Source organism: Spermophilus citellus, assembly GCF_964194105.1.
Source record: "Spermophilus citellus genome assembly, chromosome: 1".
Classification (NCBI taxonomy): domain Eukaryota; kingdom Metazoa; phylum Chordata; class Mammalia; order Rodentia; family Sciuridae; genus Spermophilus; species Spermophilus citellus.
This window is the reverse complement of record NC_138182.1, coordinates 15,209,490-15,233,676: the sequence shown is the minus strand read 5'-3', so window position 1 is coordinate 15,233,676 and position 24,187 is coordinate 15,209,490. Positions and strand designations below refer to the sequence as shown.

The 24,187-nt window shown below is 40.3% G+C and overlaps 1 protein-coding gene across 2 annotated transcripts in view; it reads right to left on the bottom strand.

The window, feature by feature from the left end:
- Window positions 1–23,566, bottom strand: part of DZIP1 (DAZ interacting zinc finger protein 1) — a 39,583-nt gene extending 16,017 nt beyond the window's left edge. The window contains exons 1-8 of one of the 2 annotated variants that reach the window (XM_081299243.1): window positions 23,410–23,566; window positions 21,637–21,774; window positions 19,475–19,537; window positions 13,994–14,134; window positions 13,283–13,331; window positions 12,033–12,089; window positions 7,963–8,019; window positions 1,553–1,612 (exon numbers count right to left, since the gene is read on the bottom strand). In XM_081299243.1, the coding sequence (XP_081155369.1) occupies window positions 1,553–1,612; window positions 7,963–8,019; window positions 12,033–12,089; window positions 13,283–13,331; window positions 13,994–14,134; window positions 19,475–19,537; window positions 21,637–21,774; window positions 23,410–23,481 (637 nt within the window). In that variant the 5' untranslated portion in view covers window positions 23,482–23,566. The remainder of the gene's footprint in view (window positions 1–1,552; window positions 1,613–7,962; window positions 8,020–12,032; window positions 12,090–13,282; window positions 13,332–13,993; window positions 14,135–19,474; window positions 19,538–21,636; window positions 21,775–23,409) is intronic. The other variant, XM_081299244.1, reaches the window with a different exon arrangement.
- Between the last annotated feature and the right edge of the window lie 621 nt (window positions 23,567–24,187).

Genomic DNA, 24,187 nt, shown 5'->3' with positions numbered 1-24,187 from the left:
TAAAAAAAAATTCTCTTTCTCTCTAAAAAAATAAAATAAAATAAATAATTGCTATCGACAATTCCTCCTCCTTTCTCTGACAATGCAACAAGGCAAACATCCCCTAAAAGGGTGGCAATATCTTTCAAAGACATGCTCATTAGAGTACCCACAAATTCCTCTCAACAACTTTGTATGGCTTTATTACAATTTAATGTATCTATACTCTTGTTTCTAAAATAAACAGATTTCTAAAACACTTTAACAGCAACGACAAAGAAATTTAAAAGAAATGAAGCAACTAAAATAATGCTTTTCAAAATAAGGGCTAACTATGAGTCATTACTTAGGAAATATGATATCCTAAGCCACTCTAACATAGAGAAAGTCAAGACAAATTGCAAAGGCACACAGAAGCAATATAAACAAATTCCATTAAAATACTTTTAAGGGCTAGAGTTGTGGCTCAGCAGTAGAATGTTCTCCTAGCACATATGAGGCCCTAGGTTTCAATCCTCAGCACCACAAAAAAAATAAATTAAATAAAGGTACAACTGCAAAGTAAATATTTAAAAATATATGTTTTTATAAAGGACTGATGATTAACATGGCAAGCCCAAGACTTTAAAATATACATTATGTAAATTTTATGAAACTCCTGATTTAGTCAATTCTGTTTGTAGCCTTGTTAAAAGGTATTTTTGTAAAATTCTAGAGAATATAGGCACTAATAAGCAATATTGAGGTTTTTTTTTACTTCTCTTCCTGTACAAAAATGACAAAACTAGAACCTGTGTATGTGTTACCAATTTGCTTTCTCCTAAGGAAGTGATATTTGGTAAAGTATTGTTAATAAGGAAAAAATTATGATAAACTGATTCAAACATATAAGAATTTTCAGGATCTACTGCCCTAACATTAAGGAAATATGCAGTATAATTACACATTTTTTCATAAACTTCAAAAATTAAATCATAGAAAATAATTTTTACAACTGCCAAATAACTGAGTAAGCAGTAGTAATTTTAAATCTCCCCAAACCTGTGACAGCTCTTATTCTACCAAGAAGATATTATTTTACACATAAATATTCTATATCCAGAGTTTAGATAATATGCTTGTCTTCATATTTAAAAGAATTTGGAAATAGCCACTTTATCCATTTATTTCAGATTCATAGTATGAGAAATCACCACCACTCTGGAACAAATATTTCCCCATCATCTGGTATACAGCATGTGTGTCAGCTTGTCATCTGATCAGAAAATATCTGTATTGAAATAAAGACCTAAATTTTTTTATTTCCTAACACAGGCAACTTATTCATCTGTTTGCATAAGATTTTACTCTTGCAAAGCATTAGAGGAATAAGGTTAACAGCACAGGAAGAATAAGGTAATAGCATATTATATATAAGTTGAAAATGTAATCTACATGTCTTCCTGATTTTAATACAGAATTAGAAATTAGGATATTCATGCAAATATAAACCACTGGCACGTATTTTCAGGGCTTGGGTTTTAGCATATACATACAATTTATGCAGATAAACCCTAATCAAGTCCTTGGTTACCTTTTTCTTCTTCTGAAAGTTCTTCTATGGGTTCCAGTACGTGTGAGGAGAATGCCTGTTCTATTAATGAGGAAAAACAAGAACAGTACAAACAGGACAACAGTAAAGTCACATTAGTTTCCTTTCAAACCATTTCAAAAGATATAATTCCACCATGTTTTAGTCATGCCTAAATGCCAATAATTTACTGGGAAAAAATATCAAGGCAGTCAGTTAAAACTGGTCACTTTTTCACAAAATCTTCTATATTTTTATGTATTTTCTATTACTCCACCCTAAGGAAATTATGTTTTTACATAATTAAGTTAAAGTTTCTCATTCATCAAGCTGGTGTCTGAAAGGAGTCTGTGTGAATACAAAAGGGTACAAATGCAAAAGATTTTCATTATTTATAGAATGTTTTGATTGGATGTCTGAATAGAAAATTTAGAAATAGAAAATGAATGAAAATATTTCATTTGATGGGCAGCGCTGCTCCCAATCTCACTGAAATTTCCGTTGCATTTGTGGGAGGTAAGCTCTCTGGGTGACTTTTCCTAGGGAAACATTACCTGCCAGTGGCAGGACTAAAATAAAGCCCTACCCTAGAAATGGAGAGACATTTCCTTCACAGGCAAGGTCAGATTTGGGCCAAACTGTAACCACGGTGGTCAGATAGGAGTCGTGAGATAAGGTCAACCAGCAAGTCTGGACTTCATGGAGCATGGCTCACTCACCCTCAGCTTGACACAGAGCACTTCCCCATGTAGCATTCCTCCTTCATCCCAAGGGAAGGTCATTTCATTCTTACCCCAGGCACCAGCGTGGGCCAGGGGGAAAAATGACCAATAGATACTGAGTCCTCCTTAGGTGGCTAGGCATGGGTCTAAGGTATCACGATCTAACCCTCCTACTTGGAGAATCTGATTGTTAATTTATTCAAATGTATTTTTGGTACTCTTATTTCAGATGGGTGGATGGATGGATGAGAGGATGGAGAGACAGATGAGTAGACAGATTTAGTTATATATAAATGGGCTTCTGTAGCTTGGCCAGGAACCCAGTCAACATATCTAACATTGTAGGGAAGAAATGCATTTTAAACCATTTCAAATGAACCTTCTACTAAACAGGAGATCACTTTAATTTTGAAACACAGACACGGCTCCTTGAAGGAGCATGAATTTAATTTCATCCAGGAACACCAAAAATGTGTCTTTCAAATTTGTTATTCAGCATCTAGATATTAAAATTGTGCAAATAGGCTATTTTACAAGTTTGAACTACTGAGAATAGAGATTTACAGAGGACAGTTAATTTCAGTTTTTAAAAAGTCACATTTTGTATTTTACTGTACTTAATGAAAATGACAAAAATTATTTATGAGGAAAATCTGGGTAAAATCTTCACAAAATCAGTGAACATGTATTTACTGTCATCATATTAGTAGGACACTCTATGACTTGTTTCTCTAGGGACAGGATAAACTGTCAGAGTTCTGACCTGTTCCCTTCTGTGGTGTAATGGGTAGCTCTGGAGGAAAGTTAGGTAGCTACAATAGGGTTGGGGACATAAGGGTGACCAAACCCCAGTTCCCATGTCAAATGGGCTGAGGCTGCTGCCAGGAAGGAAGCACTCTAATGCTGTGCAAGCCACTGTATGTCTCTCATTGCCCCAGTAATTGTCCTGAGCTGAGATCTCTAGGTTGAGAGCTGAAATACGTGGAGGCTTCCAGAAAAATCCTTGTATCAGTCTCCTACCCCCAGAAGAAAGTCTCCCAGACCTCTCCTACCCCTGCCCTTTATCCCACTGGCTGATTTATGGCTGGATTTCTTATCTGAATCTTAGAAACTACCATTTATCCAGTGCTGACTCAGTAGCTCATGCCTCATTAGATCCTCTAAGAGAGCCATTACTATTGTCTCCATTGGGCGGGCAAGGAAATCTAAGCCCACACTTTAATAAATGGGCTGTGAATCTAGACTCTTTGTACAAAGTTCACAATCTTAGCCATGTAGCTACAATGAGCCCCTGCTGTGCTCTCTTGACATGTCTCCCTGACTTCTCCAAATGGCACCACTGTCCAGCCATTTTTGAAGGTACCAGTTCCACTAAATAGCTGCTATGTTGACTCCCTCTTCTCCAGTCTCATCAGTACGGCCCTGATTCCTGGAGGAGGAAGGTTATATTCAAGATCACCAACATCCCAAGCTGGTCTCCTCAGCTTTGATTCTTTCATCTGCTCTAGTCAGGCCCAGTTTCCTGTAGCCCAGCTCTGCAGTTCTGCATGCCCAACCTCAGGCACACTCAGCAACCATGTCCTCCCCCAAAAATAACTTGGACAGCTGTAGGCTGTCCACCAACCTGATTTCCCTCAAGTCTCTTCTGTGTTCTCTGTGCTTGGCCAAGTAACTAATCTGCACCTCTGTCTAGAGCTTTCCTGTTATCTTTCCCTCCTACTGTTTTCCCTATGTAGGATGCCATCCCAACATGTTTACATTCAAACCCACAATTCAAATGGCCAAATGTAGCTGATCCACCCATCCAGAGTAGCCCGAATGAAGAAAGTTTCTCCCTTGCCAGATACCCATTTAGTTTATCAATGGTTCTCACTCTGTACTATAATATAAGCATTTGCTCTCCTAATATACTTAAGTTCCCTGGGGGCAGCCTTTGTTTCCAATGCATGCATATCTGTCTCTGTTGTGCCTAGTCTTAGGCTTGCACAGAGGGACAACCCATAACTATCTGTCACTGCCCAGTGGTCTGTGATAGGAAGGAAAGCAGGAATGGCATGGGACACTGCTGGAGAAAAGGCAACATTATAAAGTGACATGTTAAACTCTTCTATAAGGAAAAAAAAAAAAAAAGCTTGTTAAAGATCTTTTTACACAGGAGATCAGCCACATGCAAACACTTCCCCTTGTAATTAATTACATAGAACCATGATCACCTCACCTGGCAGGGATCAGACCCGAACTCATTTAAAAGATCCTAGTCTGCTAAATAAAGAATTCCCTTTAATAGTGCCCATCCCACTTCCCTGACACTGTTTGGGTCAATGGCACTCACAGAAAGCCATCTTTCTTCCCAGTAAGAGCCATAAGACACCAGAGCGCTAGAATATTTTACTTGTCACATATTGAACAATAAACTACTGCTTGAACAAAGTGTTGTGTTAGGTTTCAGTATCTCGAGATATAAACAATTTATTCTGAGAGAAAACTATGATAGTAATTATAGAGTCTAATAAAAACACTTCATGCCTTTTGAAAACCAATTAGGATACACTTAAAGACTTAGGGCAGCTTCTCCATCTTTAACTTCTGTTTTTATAGTCCTTGTCTTAGCTACACCACAAAAGTCAGGCATAGGGGCTGGGGATGTGGCTCAAGCGGTAGCACGCTCGCCTGGCATGCGTGCGGCCCGGGTTCGATCCTCAGCACCACATACCAACAAAGATGTTGTGTCCGCCGAGAACTAAAAAATAAATATTAAAAAATTCTCTCTCTCTCTCTCTCTCTCTCTCCCCTCTCTCACTCTCTCTTTAAAAAAAAAAAAAGTCAGGCATATATAAACCCCTCGTAATCTATACACCAAATTAAAGGAGACTTTTATGTGTAGATAAAACTTAGCAGGTGCCAGTAGGCTTTGGAAAAAATGATTATTTTGCATCCTCACTGCTAAAAGAAGATTGGGCTGGGGATGTGGCTCAAGCGGTAGCGCGCCCGTCTGGCATGCAGCGCGGCCCGGGTTCGATCCTCAGCACCACATACGAACAAAGATGTTGTGTCCGCCGATAACTAAAAAATAAATATTAAAAAAAATTCTCTCTCTCTCTCCCCTCACTCTCTCTTAAAAAAAAAAAAAAGTTTAAAAGAAGATGGACATTTTGCCTGGTCACTCTAAAAAGGGTCCATATTATCAAGCCAATCTAAGCAATTGGTATGAGGGTCGATTTAACAACAAAGTATACTTTATTTTCTGGGCACTATTATTATTTTTAGTTGTAGATGAAGGCAATACCTTTGTTTTATTTATTTATTTTTATGTGGTACTGAGGATCAAACCCAGTGCCTCATACGTGCTAGGCAAGTGCTCTACCACCGAGTCACAATCCCAGCCCCCAATTATAATACCACAATTTAATTACAACTTCATAAGCAATATGTCTCCAGTGGTGAAAATACTAATAAAATTTTGAGACTTTTTTCCCAGTGAAAACACAGTAGTGAATGGCAATTATGCATGATCATGTTTCACCCTATCGACTGACTAAGAATCAGAACTTACTGTCCATGTTGTTCAGCTTGTGCAGCAAAGTTGAAAGCAGGGGAATTAGCAAAGTTCCCATTTTTTCTAGACCCCTGCCTTCAGGACACCTAATCCTGGCACTGTTGGCTCATGGCAACTGCAGCGGGTCCCTTACATGAATCGCCCTCAGCTGGAGAAAGCAGCTTGCCTTCTCCTCAAAGCAGCCCATGTTTGGTGACAGACCAGTGTAGGGGTACAAGTCCCTTGCCATCCCTTGCCTCAGCATAGGACCATTCTGGAGTGCCCATCTCAGCTCTACAAAGGGATCCTGAGGCCTCCACTACTGCTACACGTGGGCTCAACATCCCCCTTGCCCAATCCTATTTCCTCCCACCTGTAAATCTCCACCTGGGAGCTCGTTCCCAGGGATCCACTCTAAGATGGTTAGTAATCATGACATTTTTCATAATGAAGAAACTCCTCAAGGTTCAAAATGGAACAAAAGATGGAGGGCAAATGGGCTAACTTAATGTTATGCAATCATGGTTAACCTCCCCTTGCCCGATGCTGGGAAAGCTGTTGGGTGGCCCAGTGGAAGACATCGCTGGGCCCTGGCCAAGTCACCTCCTATTTCCCACCCACTGACATGTTCACAAATCCACTTTGATCCCAAGCCAAGGGCTGTGGCCCCTTGCCAGGACTGGTGGCATTTAAAACCAGCAATTCAACTCCAGCAGATGCCAGAAGAAGCAATGAACAGTCCTGGGTCGATCATGGGAGGGTCCACACAGAATAGGTATGTGCTTTAGAACTGACAGGTTCCGCAGGACCCTTCAATAAACCCAACGGTTTAACATACTTATTCCATGTGCCCTATCCTGAGCAACAAAGAATATAAAGTCCTTGTATAAGGCCATCAGAAGGCCAACAATAACCAAAAACAAGCATAAGGGTCTAAAGCACACTAAGTTTCAAAGAGAAATGGCAGCCCTATGTTACCAAAATCTACCCCGAAAACGGTGGCAACAGAGAAACTGTAGGCCTAACATAAAATAATGTGTACAAAGAATGATTGCCAAAGATAAATTTCTTGTACATTCAATATTAAAGCAAATTTGTTTATGTCCAACATGCATTTCATCTGCTACCAGTCCAAGGGAAAAGGCCTGTATGTTCTAAACACTTGTACATATGTGATCTGATATCTAGAGAATTTATACATTACCTACTGAGATCAAAATAACTGGTCCACCTGAAATTATCTAAGAGAAAAATCAGGTGAAATCAATAAATACTTCATATGTGAGCTATGGGTAAAAAGGATCATTACCAAGGACCATCATATATGGATTGGAATAACTGTGAAAAAAAATTCCAATTAGATCACAGATTTAAATCTAATCTTTTAAAAGGCCAAAACCCAAAGTATAGTGAAGTAAGTAATTATTAGATTCCAAAGCAATATGTAGGTAAGGCAGGAAAAAGATAGTCCTCCTCCTCTTTTGATTCATTAGTGATATAGAGTTGGCCACAGGAAAAAATATACTAGAGAACATATTCTGAAAACTGTAAGCCCTTTAATGGTATAAAATGTGAAATTTATCTACAGATATTCTCCCCATCTACAGAATCTTGTTAATAACAATTAGCACCCTTTTGGGCCTGATCCAAGAAATGAATCCTGGCAGCAATTTCATCCAATGAAATTTCATCTCACCTATTTCCTTTGATTTCTCTCACATGTCTTTTCTAGATTTTCCTAACCAATCACTGAAACTGTTGATTTAAAAAAGGTGAGTTGCTGCCACACTGAAAGTTATAAAAACAACCACATATGCCCTGTGGCATGTGCTGGTTGGCTGGTCTGGGACCAAGTCACCCTCACTCTTACTCAATACCTGTTACTTTCTGCAAAAATCATAAATAGTCAAAGCACCAGCCAGTTAAAATTGCTTTTGCAAATCCCACAACATACACAATACTTTATGGTTGGTAGGTATGCTCAGTTTGCAACAACATGACATATTTATACATGTATACATTACCTCCTGACATATGAAGGCAGAACTGTTCTGTAATCCCCAAAATGTTCTGCCTAATTCCCCTCTTCCCAGCACTTTGGGTTAATAAGTTACCTAATTCAGGGTGGAAACTGCACATAAAATGCTAAGACTTACCATGTGCCGTTGTTAGACTTGATTTAGCTTCTAAAGTCTGAGAGATGGAGGCATTCACTGAAACAGGATAAGAAGGAAAAAGCTCACTGGCTCTATAGTTACAGTGTAGCCACCCAAACATGATGATGACCAAATTCTCCTCAAAACAATCAAGACACATACAAGACCTCAAGGGACAAGTGTTTCAAGTGACAGATACTGCACAACTAACCTAACCCAATTTATAAAAGAGATTTATTGAGATTTAACCCCTCTTTTTTATAATACATAATTTAGTATATTCACAGGGCTGGTTTTCAGTATATTCACAGGGCTGGGCAACCATAATCACCAACTCATTTCAGAACATTTTCATCACCTTATCCTCAAATACCTGTCCCAATAACCATAATGCCTCATTTCTATCCTCATCCCCAGCCTCTGGCAAAAACTCAATCTACTTTGTGTTTCTATGATTGCCCTTTCTGGATAATTCCTGTGCATGGAACTATACAGTCTTTTGTGCCTAGCTTCTTTCACTTAGCATCATGTTTTCAGGTTCACCCATGTAGCCATGTGTCAATATCAGCATAAACTTTTATGGCTGAATGACATTCCATTATATAGATAGAACAAATTTTTATTTATTCATTAGTTGATGAACATTTAGGTTGTTTTCAGTTTGGGGCTATCAGAACAATCTGCAATGGATATTCAGATACAATAAACCAATTTAAAAATCCCCCAATTCCTCAAAAAACTTAGAATGGAACCATCATTTGACCCAGTTATCCACTCTTCAGTATATACCCAAAGGACTTAAAATCAGCATACTAGAGTGACACAGTCCACATCAACATTCATAGTAAACTATGGAACCAACCCAGGTGCCCTTCATTAGATAAATGGATAAAGAAAATGTGGTACATATACACAATGGGATATTAGCTATAAAGAAGAATGAAATTGGGCTGGGGTTGTAGCTCAGTGGCAGAGTGCTTGCCTAGCATGTGTAAGGCACTGTGTTTGATTCTCACCACCACATAAAAATAAACAAAGGTCCATCTACAACTAAAAATGTATTTTTAAAAAAATGAAATTATGGCATTTACCAGTAAAGGGATGGAACTGGGGAGTATCATGCTAAGTGAAATAAGCCAATCTCAGAAAACCAAAGGCTGAATGTTCTTCCTGATATATGGATGCTGACTCACAATAGATGGGGTGCGGGGGGGGAGTGGAGGTTCACCTGGATGGAGGGGCGGGGGGAAGGGAGGGAGGATGGGAATAGGAAAGACAGTAGAATGAATCAGACATAACTTTCCTATGTTCATATATGAATACACAACCAGTGTAACTCCATATCATGTACAACCACAAGAATGGGACGTTATACTCCACGTATGTATGATATGTCAAAATACATTCAACAATCATATAAAAAGAACAAATTAAAAGAAAGAAAGAAAAATCCTCCAAGCACTGGCTAGAAGACACCATGTGAGGTATTAATACAGCCATAGCCTTTAGACAGGGGTATACCCCCTTCAAGGAAGACCAAATGCTATCTATCTTAAATGTCTCCAGAAAATTAGATGCCTCAGTCTCCCTTCCAATATTTGACAATTCTTGCCTAAAGGTCCTCTCTGGATTATTTAATTATTCAGTCTGCTTTCATCTAAACAGTTTTCCTATTAGTTTACTAGCTCTTTTTCTATTAAGATAGATCTTTAATCCTAATCTTATCCTAAAAAATATTGGCAACAACTTCAGTTACCTCCAAAGGATTATATATATTTTTTGTCTTTATAATGGCTACTGGGGAAAGTGTTCCACTCCTTACTGTCTGTGAATTGGTAACAACTCTGGAAACATGGCCTTCAAACTCATTTTCAATTTGCATCATCTAGATCAAGGTTTGGCAAACTACAGCAAACTACAGCCTGTGGTGCATATACAGCCTACTGCTTGCTTTTGTAAATAAAGTTTTATTAAAACATTCATTTAAGTATTGCATGTGGCTGGTTTGGTACTGCAACATCAGAGTTGAGTAGATGCGAAGAGAGTATCTATCTCATAAAGCCTAAAATGGTCAATATCTAGCTCTTTACAGGAAAAGAAAAAAACAGAACATTGACTCTTTCTGATTTAATATTATTTTAGCTTACAGAATCCAAAGAGCTGATCTTGTTACAATTAATCACATCTGGGTCTTCTTCCTAGCATTTGAATTCAGTCCCTTATGATGGGAGGAGAGTAAATCAGGTCTGAAATGCCTGACTAGGGTCTAAGTCACTGTGAGTGCACACTAGTGAGGCCCACCTTACATTAGACATTAGAAATCCTTCATTTTGCTGAGTATGGGTCTGATTTACTTGCTGTATACCTCCTAAACTCTTTATGATCTGGATTTTCTGGTCTCAAACTTTGGAGTGAGTGTGTTCTCTTAGTAAAGAGAACTTCCCCACCATTCTCAGAACCTCAGCTTTCAGGTCTTCTTCCATGCTGGGAGCAAGACTGGGGACTAGCAGGACCTCTTGCCTCCTTGTCATGAAGCACAAAGGATACACTCAGGAAGGGATTCTTACATATGGGCTATAGGTAAAATTTTTTTTTTTTCTGGAATTCTCTAGAGCCAGTAGCATCCACGCTCTTGACCAAATGCCTCATCAGTAAAATTATCTCTCTGATATACATATTTATTTAAATATATATATATATATATATATATATATATATATATATATATATATATATATATATATTTTTTTTTTTTTGTACCAGGCATTGAACTCAGAGGTACTCTACCACATCCCCATCCCTATTTTGAATTTTTTAATTTAGAGACAGGGTCTCACTGAGTTGTTTAGCACCTTGTGGTTGCTGAGGCTGACTTTGAACTTGCGATCCTCCCGCTTCAGCTCCCAAGCCACTGGGATTACTATTTTATGTATACTATAAGTATCATATACATTTTAAAACAAAAGTATTTGAAAAAAATTAAAAGGATGAGTTTAGTTAATATATAAAAAGAAGTTCTAATAACTTCTTTCCTATATCCCAGTAGATCATGTTGTATAACTCACATCATCTTAACACACCATTTAGAGAAAAATCACCCAAACTAAATAAAACATTAGGTTTTTTTTCCTGTTTGTGTGTTTAAGTTTAGTTGGCTAGTGAAAATTTTTTATTTCATAACTGTCTTTTAACCTTTCCTGAAATGTGTGTGTGTGTTCTTTTCTTTCGAAGAGAATCTTTTCCTCCCTCCAGCCCTTTTCTTGACACTAGGCCTTCTTCCCTCCCCACTACCTCCTAACCTCTTCAGCTACGAGATGTGCCTGAGAACACTGAGTGGTTGAAACCATTTGTATTTTCCAGTCAACTATACCAAATTTCAAAACATACTCATTAATATTCTCTGGTCATGACACATCCCTCTAGAGATTCCTGGGCCCATGAGGGCTCAGTGCCCAGCCTTGTTACCAGGTCCTCCAATGTACCAAACTCCTGTGCACGCACACGTCTGTCTTCCTGCCCCATCACCTGCTCCCTTACTTCCCCCACCAGTAGCTCTTTTCCTCACCCTTATTTTCCTGAATGGAAATAAAAATATTTCAGGTATTTAACTATTATTTTTAAAGTTTGTTTCTAAAATCTCAAGAGTTCCAGGAGACAAACCAGATGGTCAAGCTGATCACAAGTAAGGACCAGTGGATACCTATTCAAAGGCTGCAGCAGTGAGAGTCTTGGCCATGCACAAAGATGGCAGCTACCACTCCTGGTCACATAGTCATAGAATAGATCACCCTGGGAAATCCAAAACTATACCCTAGAGTGATGCCAAAGAATTTTTAATCATCCCTTTATAAGACAAATTGCAAAATAATGGTATAACTAACCAAAATCTCCACCAAGATCATGTGACATTTACAACCTGGGTTTCAGAACAAGGTCAAAGCCAAGAATCAAAAGAAATCATTAGGCAATCTCCAAATGCAGACAATTCTCTAAAAATAGCAAGTAAAAGTTGTGTTTTGGCTTAGCATTTTAAAGATACTTTAGAGCTCTGGGCCATTGGAGAAACTTACTAGGTACAGCTGGGGCAACTGGCTTGGATTCAAAAGTTTGCCAAGCTAAAGAATTCCCTGAAATGGAAAAAAAAAAAAAAAAGTTAGTAACAAAAATCACAAGAAATGGAATAAATTTTGGCAGCCCTTACCCTAGTTTTTCTCCCCCAGGAAAACAATAAATGAAATTTAATCAAACACCTCACCCAACAGAATAAATATATTTAATATGAATCTTTTTTTTTAATTAAATTTTCTCTAGAAATACTTTCAAACAGTAATGATACCTAAGCAATTATATGGGTACCCCTCACTACCTGAGCTTGCTCTCTTTCAAGAGAAATTATGGGTACCCCTCACTACCTGAGCTTGCTCTCTTTCAAGAGAAGTTACAGGAAACCATACCTTTTCACCTCCAACCCTTTGTCTCAAAACAAGAGGGAAGGAAGCCCCACTAATATACCATAGTACCAAACCCCAGCTGGTGTCTTTCAGGGAGGCAAAGATTCTTTAACAATCCTAGATGTTCAAGAAGCAGGACTGGAATCTTGGTGAAGGAAGCCAGGTAGAAGTCAAGCTTTTAGGCTTCATGATCAGGGCACCAGTCTCCCTTCTGGTCTAGCTCTGATAGATATGAGATGTATGAGCTATCACTGCTACAACTGGTAGGTTTCATAAACCCCAACCAGGTTTAGAACCAACCTTTAACCCCAAACTGCCACAATTGAGAATAATGCAGCAAGTCTTTAGAGTAATTGAGAATAATTAGGTGTTTAATATCATAATGGCTAACACTGAGGAGTGCTAAACAGGTGTACTTCACACATATTCACATATGTTATCCCATTTAATCCTATAACAAACCTATGGTATGGTCATTATTAATATTAGAGCTGAGAAAACTGAGCAGAGAATCATACAGCTATAAAGTGTCAGAGATGGAGTTGAACCCAAGCCACCTCCAGACCCTGTGCTTTAATCACAACTCTGTCCTCTGGTATACAATGGTTACTGAGCAGGTTATTATATGCATAATTGTATTCTGATATAAAAAAGTGAAACCATTCAATGTGACAATTTAGATTTTTTAAATTCTTCAACTTTCTGGGTTGTGCTAACAGATCTCCCAAATATGAACATAAGAAGAAGACAGATATCCCTAACAGTAAGAGGAATGCCACCTCAGCACCCATGAGCCAGCAGAGTCCATATGCATCTGTGCCCAGAGCACAAGACACCTCACCTCTAGCAAGGGGATCCTGTCCACTCACCTTTGGGTTCACTGACACTGCTTAATGGTTTATTGGTAAATTCTTTAATCTGCAAAGAAAAACAGTCTTGTAGTGATGCATATTCAAAACTCAATAGGGACAGATGTGTGGAGCTGGTTGTTAGGACATTAACTTTTTGCTAAATTATTCAGAGGGTACATGGACCTTAAAAGCACTGAGGCAGCCGGGCATGATGGCACATGCCTATAATCATAGTAACGTGGGCTGAGGCAGGAGGATCACAAGTTCAAAGCCAGCCTCAGCAAAAGTGAGGCATTAAGAAACTCAGTGAGACCCTGACTCTAAATAAAATACAAAATAGGGCTGGGGATGTGGCTCAGTGGTTGAGTGACCCTGAGTTCAATCCTCAGTACCAAAAAAACAAACAAACAAACAAAAAAGCACCCAGGTAAAAGTTTTTACCAAAATAGTGTATTTGGACTTGGCTGTTTTCCAAAGTAATTACCAAAGAAATTCTTATCTACCTTCAAATTTATTCCGAATTTTAAATAAATAAATCTGCTCCATATGGTGATTTTTAAATATCTTTAATTTTTTTATATAGTGTTACAAGCAATCAATCACAAGGAGAAAATATTCCACCTTCATTACCATATACAATTTTAAAAAATGCTCTAAACTAAAAACTCATGCTCTTAGGATAAATCATGTTGCTTGAAGAAGCCTGATACCAGGCTATTGCCAGCTTACCTGCTGCCTCTGAGTGATAATCAGTTCGTTTTGCTCCTGGAGTCTCTGGCCTAGTTCTTCTATTCTTTTCTTGTAGAAAACATTGCTTGAATTTAGATCATCTATCATGGAGTCTTGAAGTTTCTCTATATGTGACAGAAGCTGAAAAAGAAATTAAGAAGGGCATCTGTCTGCAAGCTGCTTATTATAAATTCTTCCCATGAATGTGATGTACACCCCTTGACTTATAGCTGGCCTTGCTATCTGTGCACATCAAGTCACTGAATAAATTTCTAGCACTGTGTACCAAGGCCCTGGCTGTCCTAGGTGCTTTATCTCTTCCCAGGGAGGTCATAACCTAAGACAGAACTGATAATGGGAGCAGCTGTGCCAACTTGAGCACAGGACATGAAACAGCAGATGGAGGCACAGTGACAAGGTGAAGGCTTCTCTCCCAGAGCACTACCCACCCTCCTCACTGAGCTCCTCATGTTCCCATGTGTCACCTCAGCTTAAAAATGAGCGTTTCCTGTGCCAGAGAGTGCATCTGAATTATTTTTATATTCCCTATTAGCACCCAGCAACAATCCATTCTCTCAATAAATATTTCCTGAGAAATGGAGGGGGCGTTGGGAGTTGAGTAAAGAAGAAGGAAGGAGAAAGGTATGGATGGGGGAGGGGGAAGAAAGGGAGATGAAAGAAAACACCAGTAGGTTTATCTTTAGAGACTCAATGCTAGGGAAGATCATATACTGAGCACAAAGAATCCAAGAATTTGTTTTTGATAATTTAGGGGGAGGGTCTTAAAGCAATTTTAATTGTTGTTTAAACAGAGGGGTGAATTCAAAAGTTTGGTGACTGGGGCTAAGGATATTCTAAGTCTGAGGCCTGGACGTGGAGCCAGGTGTGCCAATCAATAGGACTGACAGTATCCGGGTCTGATCTGTGGTTGTAAGAGCCTCCAGATCAGCGTTTCCTAACTTGCCTTTTTAAAAATCAACACTCACTATGTGCTAGACACTGTGTGAAGCATTCTGTCTTGCTTCACTCACACCACAAATATTACAGATATGGGTTCCGGCCTCCTTGTACAAATGGGGAAATTCGAGTCTAGAGAAGTAAAAGAAATGGCCCAGATTCAGACAGCTGGAGCAGGTGGAGCCCAGACTTTGAACTTCCATGTCCAGCTCCAGTGTCAACGCTCTCCTTCCCTGCAGGGCATGGTCTCACCCCTTGACGTGGTCTGTGCTTCTCTGAGCCTGGACAAACACACAGTGGAAGCATGCTGGGAAGATTTTCTGAGTGAAGCTTGAAAAGAACCTTTCATAGCCTGATGGATCCTAAGAATCCCCCCACGGAGGACACTGTCAAGGATTTGTCACCTTCACTGTACTTTTATGGACCCCTGGAAGTGCGTCCCCAAAAGCAGTTTGGAAAAGGCTGAGCCAGAAATCGAAAAGAAAGATCAGTAAAAATGGTCAGAGCTCTGGGTGGAGTTTAAGATCTTGGACCCAGATCAACAATTTGAGGAGTCACTCTAAGCCCCCAAAAGCAAGGGAATGCAGGAAAAACCAAGGGATGACATAATTTTGATTCTGGAATTAAGACTAGAAAGGCACTGGGAGAGGAATGTGGAGAGTCTGAGTCAGACGCTATTTCAAAAAGCATGTGGCCCCCTGGAGCCCATTTTCTCATGCACTACCATCTGAGCTCTGCGCTTTTCTCTCTACCCATGCACATCGGCCCTCCGCCTTCCCTTTCATGGCAGGACCATTCTGCACCCTCCCAAGCTTTCAGATGTATTCTGCTGGGTCAAAAGGGTATGCCATCGCTTATCTGTGACTGCCTCTGAACTCTCACCAGTGTTATTTTTAAAAAAGACTGCCAAGAATCTAGGTAAAGCAATAAAAAGCTGGCAAAGGCAACTTCCCCTAAACAGAGAAACACAATATGTGCATTGTGAGAACAGGAGGCACCAATCATGTGGAATAATTAATAGTTAGGTCTTGGGCAGAGATTGCTGAACCTGATTGAATTCACCTCTCTGTCAGGATTTAAGAGAAGGAAGAGAAACAGCTTCTCAACAAACAGCCACACCAGAAGACAGGGGACAGCGCAGCCTGGCGGCCCTGAGGCCACACACCTCTCTTGGAGCAGGGAAGGCCTGGCCTCCTTCCTCCACGTGCCAACAGCCTATCACAGCTTGCACTGAGAAAGTGTTTGAAATGGCAGCTCATATACAGCTCAGGCTGAAGGCTCGAAACTGCCTGGAACACAGCAGGCTCAGAAGGGGCAAGGATTTTAAAATGCCCCCCATTAAGAAGTAGACCTAAATGGACAGTTGCCTAAACCCAGTGGCACCTTGAAGAATAGGAACTTTAATCATCCAAAACCGAATCGCCTGGGTTGTTGGGGTTTTGTTTTTTTCTAAAATACGCACTCCCAGATTTACCTACCGAATCAGAATCTAATGAGTGGAGCCAGGCATAGGTATTTTAGAAGATTCTTAGGTCACTCTGAAGGGCATCCTTGGTTAGGAACTATGACCTCAGCAATGTGGAAGACATATCCGTTGTCCTTACAGAAAACAGTCACTCCCCACACTCCCTGCCTGTCCTGTCTCCACTGGCTCAGTCCCTGAAGCATGAGAGGTGAGCCAGAAAGTGTGCAGCACCAGCCCAGGCCCTGGAGTACACAGGTCTGGATTCAAGTCCAGCACTGCTGGGCAAGGCAGTTTCCTCATCTGCAAAATGGATAACAGAAGGATTAAATATGCGGTTACCACAAATACCAATGTTTCCCAGTACTGTGCTGGTCAACCATCACTCAAAATAACAAAAAAAACCCTGATCAAGAAGATGTGCACACTTTTGAGCAAGCAAGCATGGGCCAACTCCAACACACCACCACAGGAACTGAAACAACGGGCCACTTGTACTTCCGTGTGACACAGAGGTACAACAGAAGACACTGCTTACACAATGGATCCATGTATGGTGAGGAGCAACTGTCATCCACTGCTGCTGAGGTCCACAGATAAAACCTGCAGGTCAACCCCATCATCCTGACCACATGGGCACTGCCATGAGCAATGCCTCCCTTAGCACAGTACTGAAAGCCAGCCTAGTGTCCTTCCCACAGCAGGGACCGTACTTACAGACAACATAGTTGACCCTGCTCTTCTGAACCCTACAATTAGTGTCTCTCTGTCTACAGAAACAGGGCTGCATGATCCCCTTGCAGGCAACCAGCTACCTCCAGCCTTCCTTCAGCAAGTACTGAATGAGCCCCATCCACATTTTAAACACATTAGTGGATGCTGGGAAGATAAGGGGGAGCTCAGTAGATAGAGCTCTTTGCTCAGAGCAAGGAGAGACAGACAATAAACAAGTAAATTAAAAAAAAAAGATTTAAAATAGTGATCAGAGCTATGTTTGTGAAGTCATGACAATGAGGCCAAGGAGGGTGTGGCAAGCAGGATTCTAACAAGGCCCTCAAGAGTATACATGCCCAGAGTGGTCCCTGTCCCGTGGGTTGGGTGGAACTGACCTTGTGCTTCTAACAAGACAGCAGAGATGAAGGTTATTTGCAGATATAGTTAAAAATCTCAATCTGCTGACTTCAAGCTAATGAAAAGAAAGATTTTCCTGTGTGCGCCTGTCTTGGTTAGGGAGACTTTTAAAAGAAGTTCCAGTGTTTTCCTGAAGAGGAGAATGAAAGCAGGAAACTCTCCAGCCAGCCTTCAAGAGGTCGATAGCCATGTTGAGAACTGCTGTGGACAGTGATAGCCTCTAGGAGCTCAGAGTTTTGACCAAGCATTTACCATGGTGGGCTGTAGAGGAGAATACAGCCCAGCTGCCATTCATTGTCCCTGAGCAGTGGACCCAGCCAAGCCATGCCTGGTCTCTTCTATCATGGAAACTGTGAGATGATAAATGGGTGATTTCAGACCACTAAATTTGTAGTAATCTGCCACAAAGAACAGAAAACTAATCTGAAGGGGAAGGAACCAGCCAGGTGGAGAGCAAGGGGAAGGGCTTTCCACGTGTTAAAAAAAGACCAGAATATTCTAGAAATTATCAGAAGACCATCATACCTAGAAAAGGCAGGTTTAGAGAGGGAAACAAGCAGTGGTAGCCAGCAGCCAGATTATTTTACCTGCTCTTTAGGGAGCATGTAAAGAAAGGGGAAAGCTAGAACTGCAAAGACCAGTTTGGGGGTTCTAGGAATGATGGAGGCTGGGCTAAAGGTAGAGGCTATGAATATGTGGAGAACAGGGAGGCAAGATCCATGGCAGGCCTGCTGATGACCTGTGACTGGGGACTGAGGGAGAGAGAGGGAACAATGTTAGTCTGGGGGAACTAGGGTGCCATGTATCACATGGGAACAAGCCCAAGAACTGCATTTTTGACCTGTTACACCTAAGAAGCCTGTGGACATGTCAGTGCAAGCTGGCTGCCTTACCTGAAGCTCAGAAGGGAGAAATACCCAGGGTACTGTCCACAGACAGCACCATTCCCAAGTTACCCACTGTTCAATCCCTAGGGCACTCCATAGCCATTTTCCCAGGACTCACCTCAGTCCTCCCCTCAGCTCTTTGTACCCTCACTTCCTACTGTACTACAGTCAAGTACTAATCCCTGAGGGCAGAGATGGTTTCCTACCTCTTTCAACCCTATAAAGTGCAATCTGTAGAAGATGCTCAGGAAATATCTCCTGAACATTTCCTGAACTGAATCACGGCATTGCTCTTACAATTTCCAGTCTATAAAGACCACCATATGAGTGCATGTGCCTGTCACGTGTGTGTGTGTGAATACTATAGGTTATTTACATGACTAACTGGTATTACAAATAGCAAAAGAAAAATTATGATTCCTATTTCCTTTTCTAGCAATGATACAATTTTGAAATTAGATCAACTAACTTTCCCAGTAAAGTTCCTCTAGAATGTTCTACAAGTGTTTTGTGGAATGTCTTTATAGGGTCTATAAGAGCAGTAGAAAGAAATTATATCAAGATTAGTAGCTGTGGTTATCTCTGGTATTAGAATTAAAAGTAATTTTAGTTTTGTTACCCATTTCTCCACAAGTGCTAGGCAGACAAATATTACCTTCCTATAAAGAAGTAGATATTCTTTCCAAAAATGATCCACTTGGGGCTGGGGTGTGGTGCCATGGCAGAATGCCTGCTTGGCCTGTGCAAGGCCCTGGGCTCCAACACCAGCACCACACCAGATAAACATACAAAAAAGACCCAGTTAGAGGCCCCTGGCTGCTGCTGCTTCTTTTTTTTTTTTTTTAAGAGAGAGAGAGAGATGAGAGAGATGAGAGAGAGAGAGAGAGAATTTTTTTTTAATATTTATTTTTCAGTTTTCGGTGGACACAACATCTTTATTTTTATGTGGTGCTGAGGATTGAACCCAGCGCCCCGCGCATGCCAGGCGAGCACGTTACCGCTTGAGCCACATCCCCAGGCCCCCCCCCCCCTTCTTGATCTTACCCGGCTCTTCTCTTTCTTGTGTTCCTGATGGAGAGCTTGAACTCGAGCTGTCCACTTGCTTTCCTACAAGAGTAAAACCAGTGATGTGTTTGCATTGGTAACACTGAAACCTGCTCAAAATGGGAGCCTGCTTTTCAGTGAGTACCTACGAAACCCAAAAGTCTGATAAAGTTTTACTTAAAAGTTTTATAATACACATAGTTGAAAATGTTTAAACCCACTTGCCCCTGATTTTAATCATATACTGTAAGGCAGAGTCAGCAAAGATTTCTATTACAGAGCTAAAAGTAAATATTTTGGATTGGAAGGGTTTAAGGAATTGGTCACCACTGTGGGTAGTCAGAGAACAGCCACCGTAAGATGTGAATCAAAAGATATAGCTGTGTTCCAATACAATTTTATTTGCAAAAATGTTAGTTTGCTAATGTAAGGGGCCAAAAGGAAACACCAACATTTCTAGGTCTATGGGTTCTGAACTGACAACACAACTCATGGAAAGGAAACAGAAAAAATTCAGGTAGGACTTCAGTATTTCATAACCACTTCCTTCAATTCATGGGAGATAACACTGTGGTCTCTGGCCTGTTGGAAGCAGTGTCAACAGTCCAGTTCAGGCCCCAACTTTTGGTCTCCGAACTCACACTAAGTCCCTCACTAGGCAGCTGCAGGATAAGAGGATTAGGAGAAGGTTCTGCTCTGTACAGGGGAAAAAGTAGACATAAGGATGGAAATTTCTATAGAACATGTAGTTGATCAGGTCCTGCTTAGTTAGTGGGGGACCAGAGAAACACTATCACCTGTTACTGGAGAATGAGTAAGAGGTACTGAAAATAGAGAGGTGACTGACAGGCAGAGAAAGCAGCAGGAGCAAGGCAGGGACAGGATGCTGCGTTTCAGAACAGGAGCTGCTGGGCCCAGCCACTGGAGCATCAGGTAAAGTGAGGCCTGGTGGGAGATAGCACAAGGTGCATGTCCAGAGGACCCACTATGCCAGTTATGGATTCTAGACTTCATTTTGTGAAAACTAAAATCATTGATGCATTTTAGACAGGTCAGTGACAGGGTCAACCTGGCTGCAATGGAGAATGTAGACTTGGGGGAAGCTGGCAAGACATGAGCACTAAACAAGAAGCATCACAGTCCATATTTCAAAATTATACTTACCTTTTAAAAAATAACAGTCTATTTTTTTCAAATATTTTTGTAGTTGTAGATGGACAGAATGCCTTTGTTTGTTTATTTTTATGTGCTGCTGAGGATCGAACCTAGTGCCTCACATGTGCTAGGCAAGCACTCTGCCACTGAGCTCCAGCCCCAGCCCAACAGTCTTATTTTAAAAACATAATCCCAAATTCCTAAACTCTAATCTCTGTTTCCTGATTTAAAGAAAATTGCTCCCCTAAACCGCTATGACCAAAATAGCCACAAGAAAGATTAGGCTGATGGCGGAGGTTCATTTTCAAATGATTTTAATTATTTTGTCCAAAAAATGTAGAATATCATCATTTCACCCACGTGATGGTATATTTAAGCTCCCAAAATAAATTCAGGGGCTGGGATTGTGGCTCAGAAGTAGAGTGTTCGCCTACCACATGCGAAGCTCTGGGTTCTGTCTTCAGCACTACATAAAAATAAATAAATAAAGGTACTGTGTCCAATTACAAGTAAAAAATAAATATTAAAAAAATAAAAATAGGGGCTGGGGATGTGGCTCAAGCGGTAGCGCGCTCGCCTGGCATGCGTGCGGCCCAGGTTCAATCCTCAGCACCACATACCAACAAAGATGCTGTGTCCGCAGAAAACTAAAAAATAAATATTAAAAATTCTCACTCTCTCTCCTCTCTCACTCTCTCTTTAAAAAAAAATAAATAAATAAAAATAAATAAATTCAATGCTTCCATATGCCTTTTGACATGAAAATGTAGTTCAAATTGCCATTACGTGAGGGAAGGACTGAAATAAGTTTGCCTACTGTTTTGTATCTACATCCATTAGTCAAAAAATAAGCACTACTGCACACCTATTGTGATTCAGGCATGTGTTAGGAGGCAAGAAAACAGGTCATCTTCATGGTCACTAAAAGAAACAAACACACTTTCCACAGGTGACAGCTATTGAAAATGACTTCACTGAGAAAAACCAAGGCAATGAAAAATTCCTACCTGGTTATCGAGAAGCTGCATCACATTTTGGAAATCCTGGGGATGTGGAGAACGGTCTTCTTTAAACTCATGTGCATCTTTTAATGTGCCTATGTTGGACTTAATCTGCATATTGGACTTCTGGATTTCTGACAATTGCTATAAAATAAAATTCAAACCACCAGCACAAATTTCATATATTTTTTTAAAAAAATTTTATTTATATTTTTTAGTTGTAGGTTAACACACAGTATCTTTATTTATTTTTATGTGGTGCTGAGGATTAAACTCGGTGCCTCACACATGCGAGGCAAGCGCTTTACCACTGAGCTACAGCCTCAGCCCCACAAATGTCATATATTTTTATAAGACTGAAATAGCAACTAAAATCAGGGAACGTGAAGTCACGTTTTAAATCTGTCTGTTCTCCTGGAGGCTCCTTGTGCTTCTCCCCTGTCCCCTTCCCTGCAGCTTTAATGTCTTGTTTCTATTGTTTTCTGGTCTTTCCAGAACATGAAAAACCTTTCTAATCTTAGACAATGGGCTTTAAAAAATGTAACAGGCACAAAATAGTTGCCAGAAACAGAGGAAGTGGGTGCAGATGGTTCTTAAGATAATTCAGTGAAACACTGATACTGTCCAGGAGTCATATCAGTAAATCCAGTAGGGATGCAGTATCTTCTTGCACCCTTTGCTTATACTGTTCCCAAAGTTACCCAGGACAAAAGCCCTCAGAAAACCACAGGAGTCAATATGTTAACTTCAAAAATGAAGGATGAGGAAGCAGACCTCCTACTCCTTATATGTGGACTGCTCACAGTGACTTCAGTTCAAAGAAGGGGGAAAGAGTGACTTTTCAGTAGAGAAACCTGCTCTGACAAAAACCTCTTCAGCCAGGTAACTGAGGCCAATACCAACAGTCCTAATTCGTGGAGACAGTATGCACCTTTGATGTGATGTGAACTGGCATTTTTTTTTAACCAAGGTCCTCTCTCCAAAACAAACCTACAAACCCAGTCTAATCACGAGAAAAACATTAGACAAATTCCAACAGCAGGGCATCCTACATAACTGACCAGTATTCCTTACAATTGTTAGGGTCATCAAAGACAGGATTGACAAGCTGTCACAAATGAGGAGCCTAAGGAGATAAGACAACTATATGTAACATGGTATCCTAGACAGGATCTTAGAGCAGAAAAAGGACATTAGATAAAAACGAAAGAGTTCAGAGAGGGACCTTTAGCACTGTTCCAAAAACAACTTCCATCCTTGTTTCTAAAACCTGCTGGCCCCTAGAGGGAGCTCAAGGATCATCCTTCAGCACCCTCCTTCCTTACCCCACTGATGACTAAGATGCAGAGGGCCCAGAAAACTCTAGCAGGAGGACCCTACTTGGCACAGAGGATGAAGGTCCCAGCCTAGCTAGCCCTGTCTATTGTCCATGCTTATGACCTGGGCAGTGTGGACCAGGGCTGTTCCACAGGGTAGGGGATCATTTTGCAGGATCCTGCTTGCTTTAGAGACCCTTTGCAGGACAGGCCTGTGGTGAGGAGGGGGCTACGCAAGGATTCCTGCTCAGTTTTTCTGGATCAGTTTCCTTCTTCCACACCAGTGATCCATGTCTACCTTTCCTGCCATGACATGCCTCGAGCTCCTTGGGACTGGAGTAGAGAGGGGGGTTCTGCAGCAAGGCAAGGAAAAGTGACTTCCAGATCCTCTGACCATAATGCCATTCTAATGCTACCTTTCAAGACAACCAATACTGTGAGAAGTTATAGGTTCAGTACTTACATATTCTAATGCTGAATTCTTAGAAGTTAGTTCTTTAAACTCCTTCATAAACATCTCCTTGACTTTTTCCATTTCATCAACTAGTTTCTCTTTTTCTTCTGCTTTCCATCTATCAAATAACTTCAGAAAGTCTTCCTCTTTTGTTTTTTGAATTTCGTATTCCTGAAAGTATTAATATAAGGCTTTAAAAGTTCCAATATAAAGTAAACACGCTAAATTTTAAACAAATGGTCAGAGCATCACCTCAAATTTGTTAGCTAGTTTCAGTTACACTTATAATATGCTTCCCATAATGGCAGGTCTGTGTGCAATGATTCTTCCAGACTGCAGCAGCACACAGCATCCCTATGTCATCACCTCCCTTCAAATACCTACAAAGGCCAGAAGCCTCCTGCTTTGCATTCTGCTACAGAATGCAAGAATGTGTAAAATGTCAATGTATTTTAAAAGAATAATTCTATTGAACAGTAGAATAAAATTGATACATCGACACTGTATAAAACTGGGTAGAGTAGCCCCATCTCCCTCCAAAAAAATACATACACACATATACATATACACACATATTATAAAAAAACATATTATATGTGTGTATAGTATGTATATGCATTCATATATACATATATATACATATATATATGAATAGATTCTTCTCAAATACACATGCAACATTCATCAGGAGAGACTGAACGTTAGGTCATAAAATGTTTCTCAAATTTAAAAAGGATGAATTCCTGCAAAGAATCTTCTCCAATCACAACAGAATAAAACCAAAAAT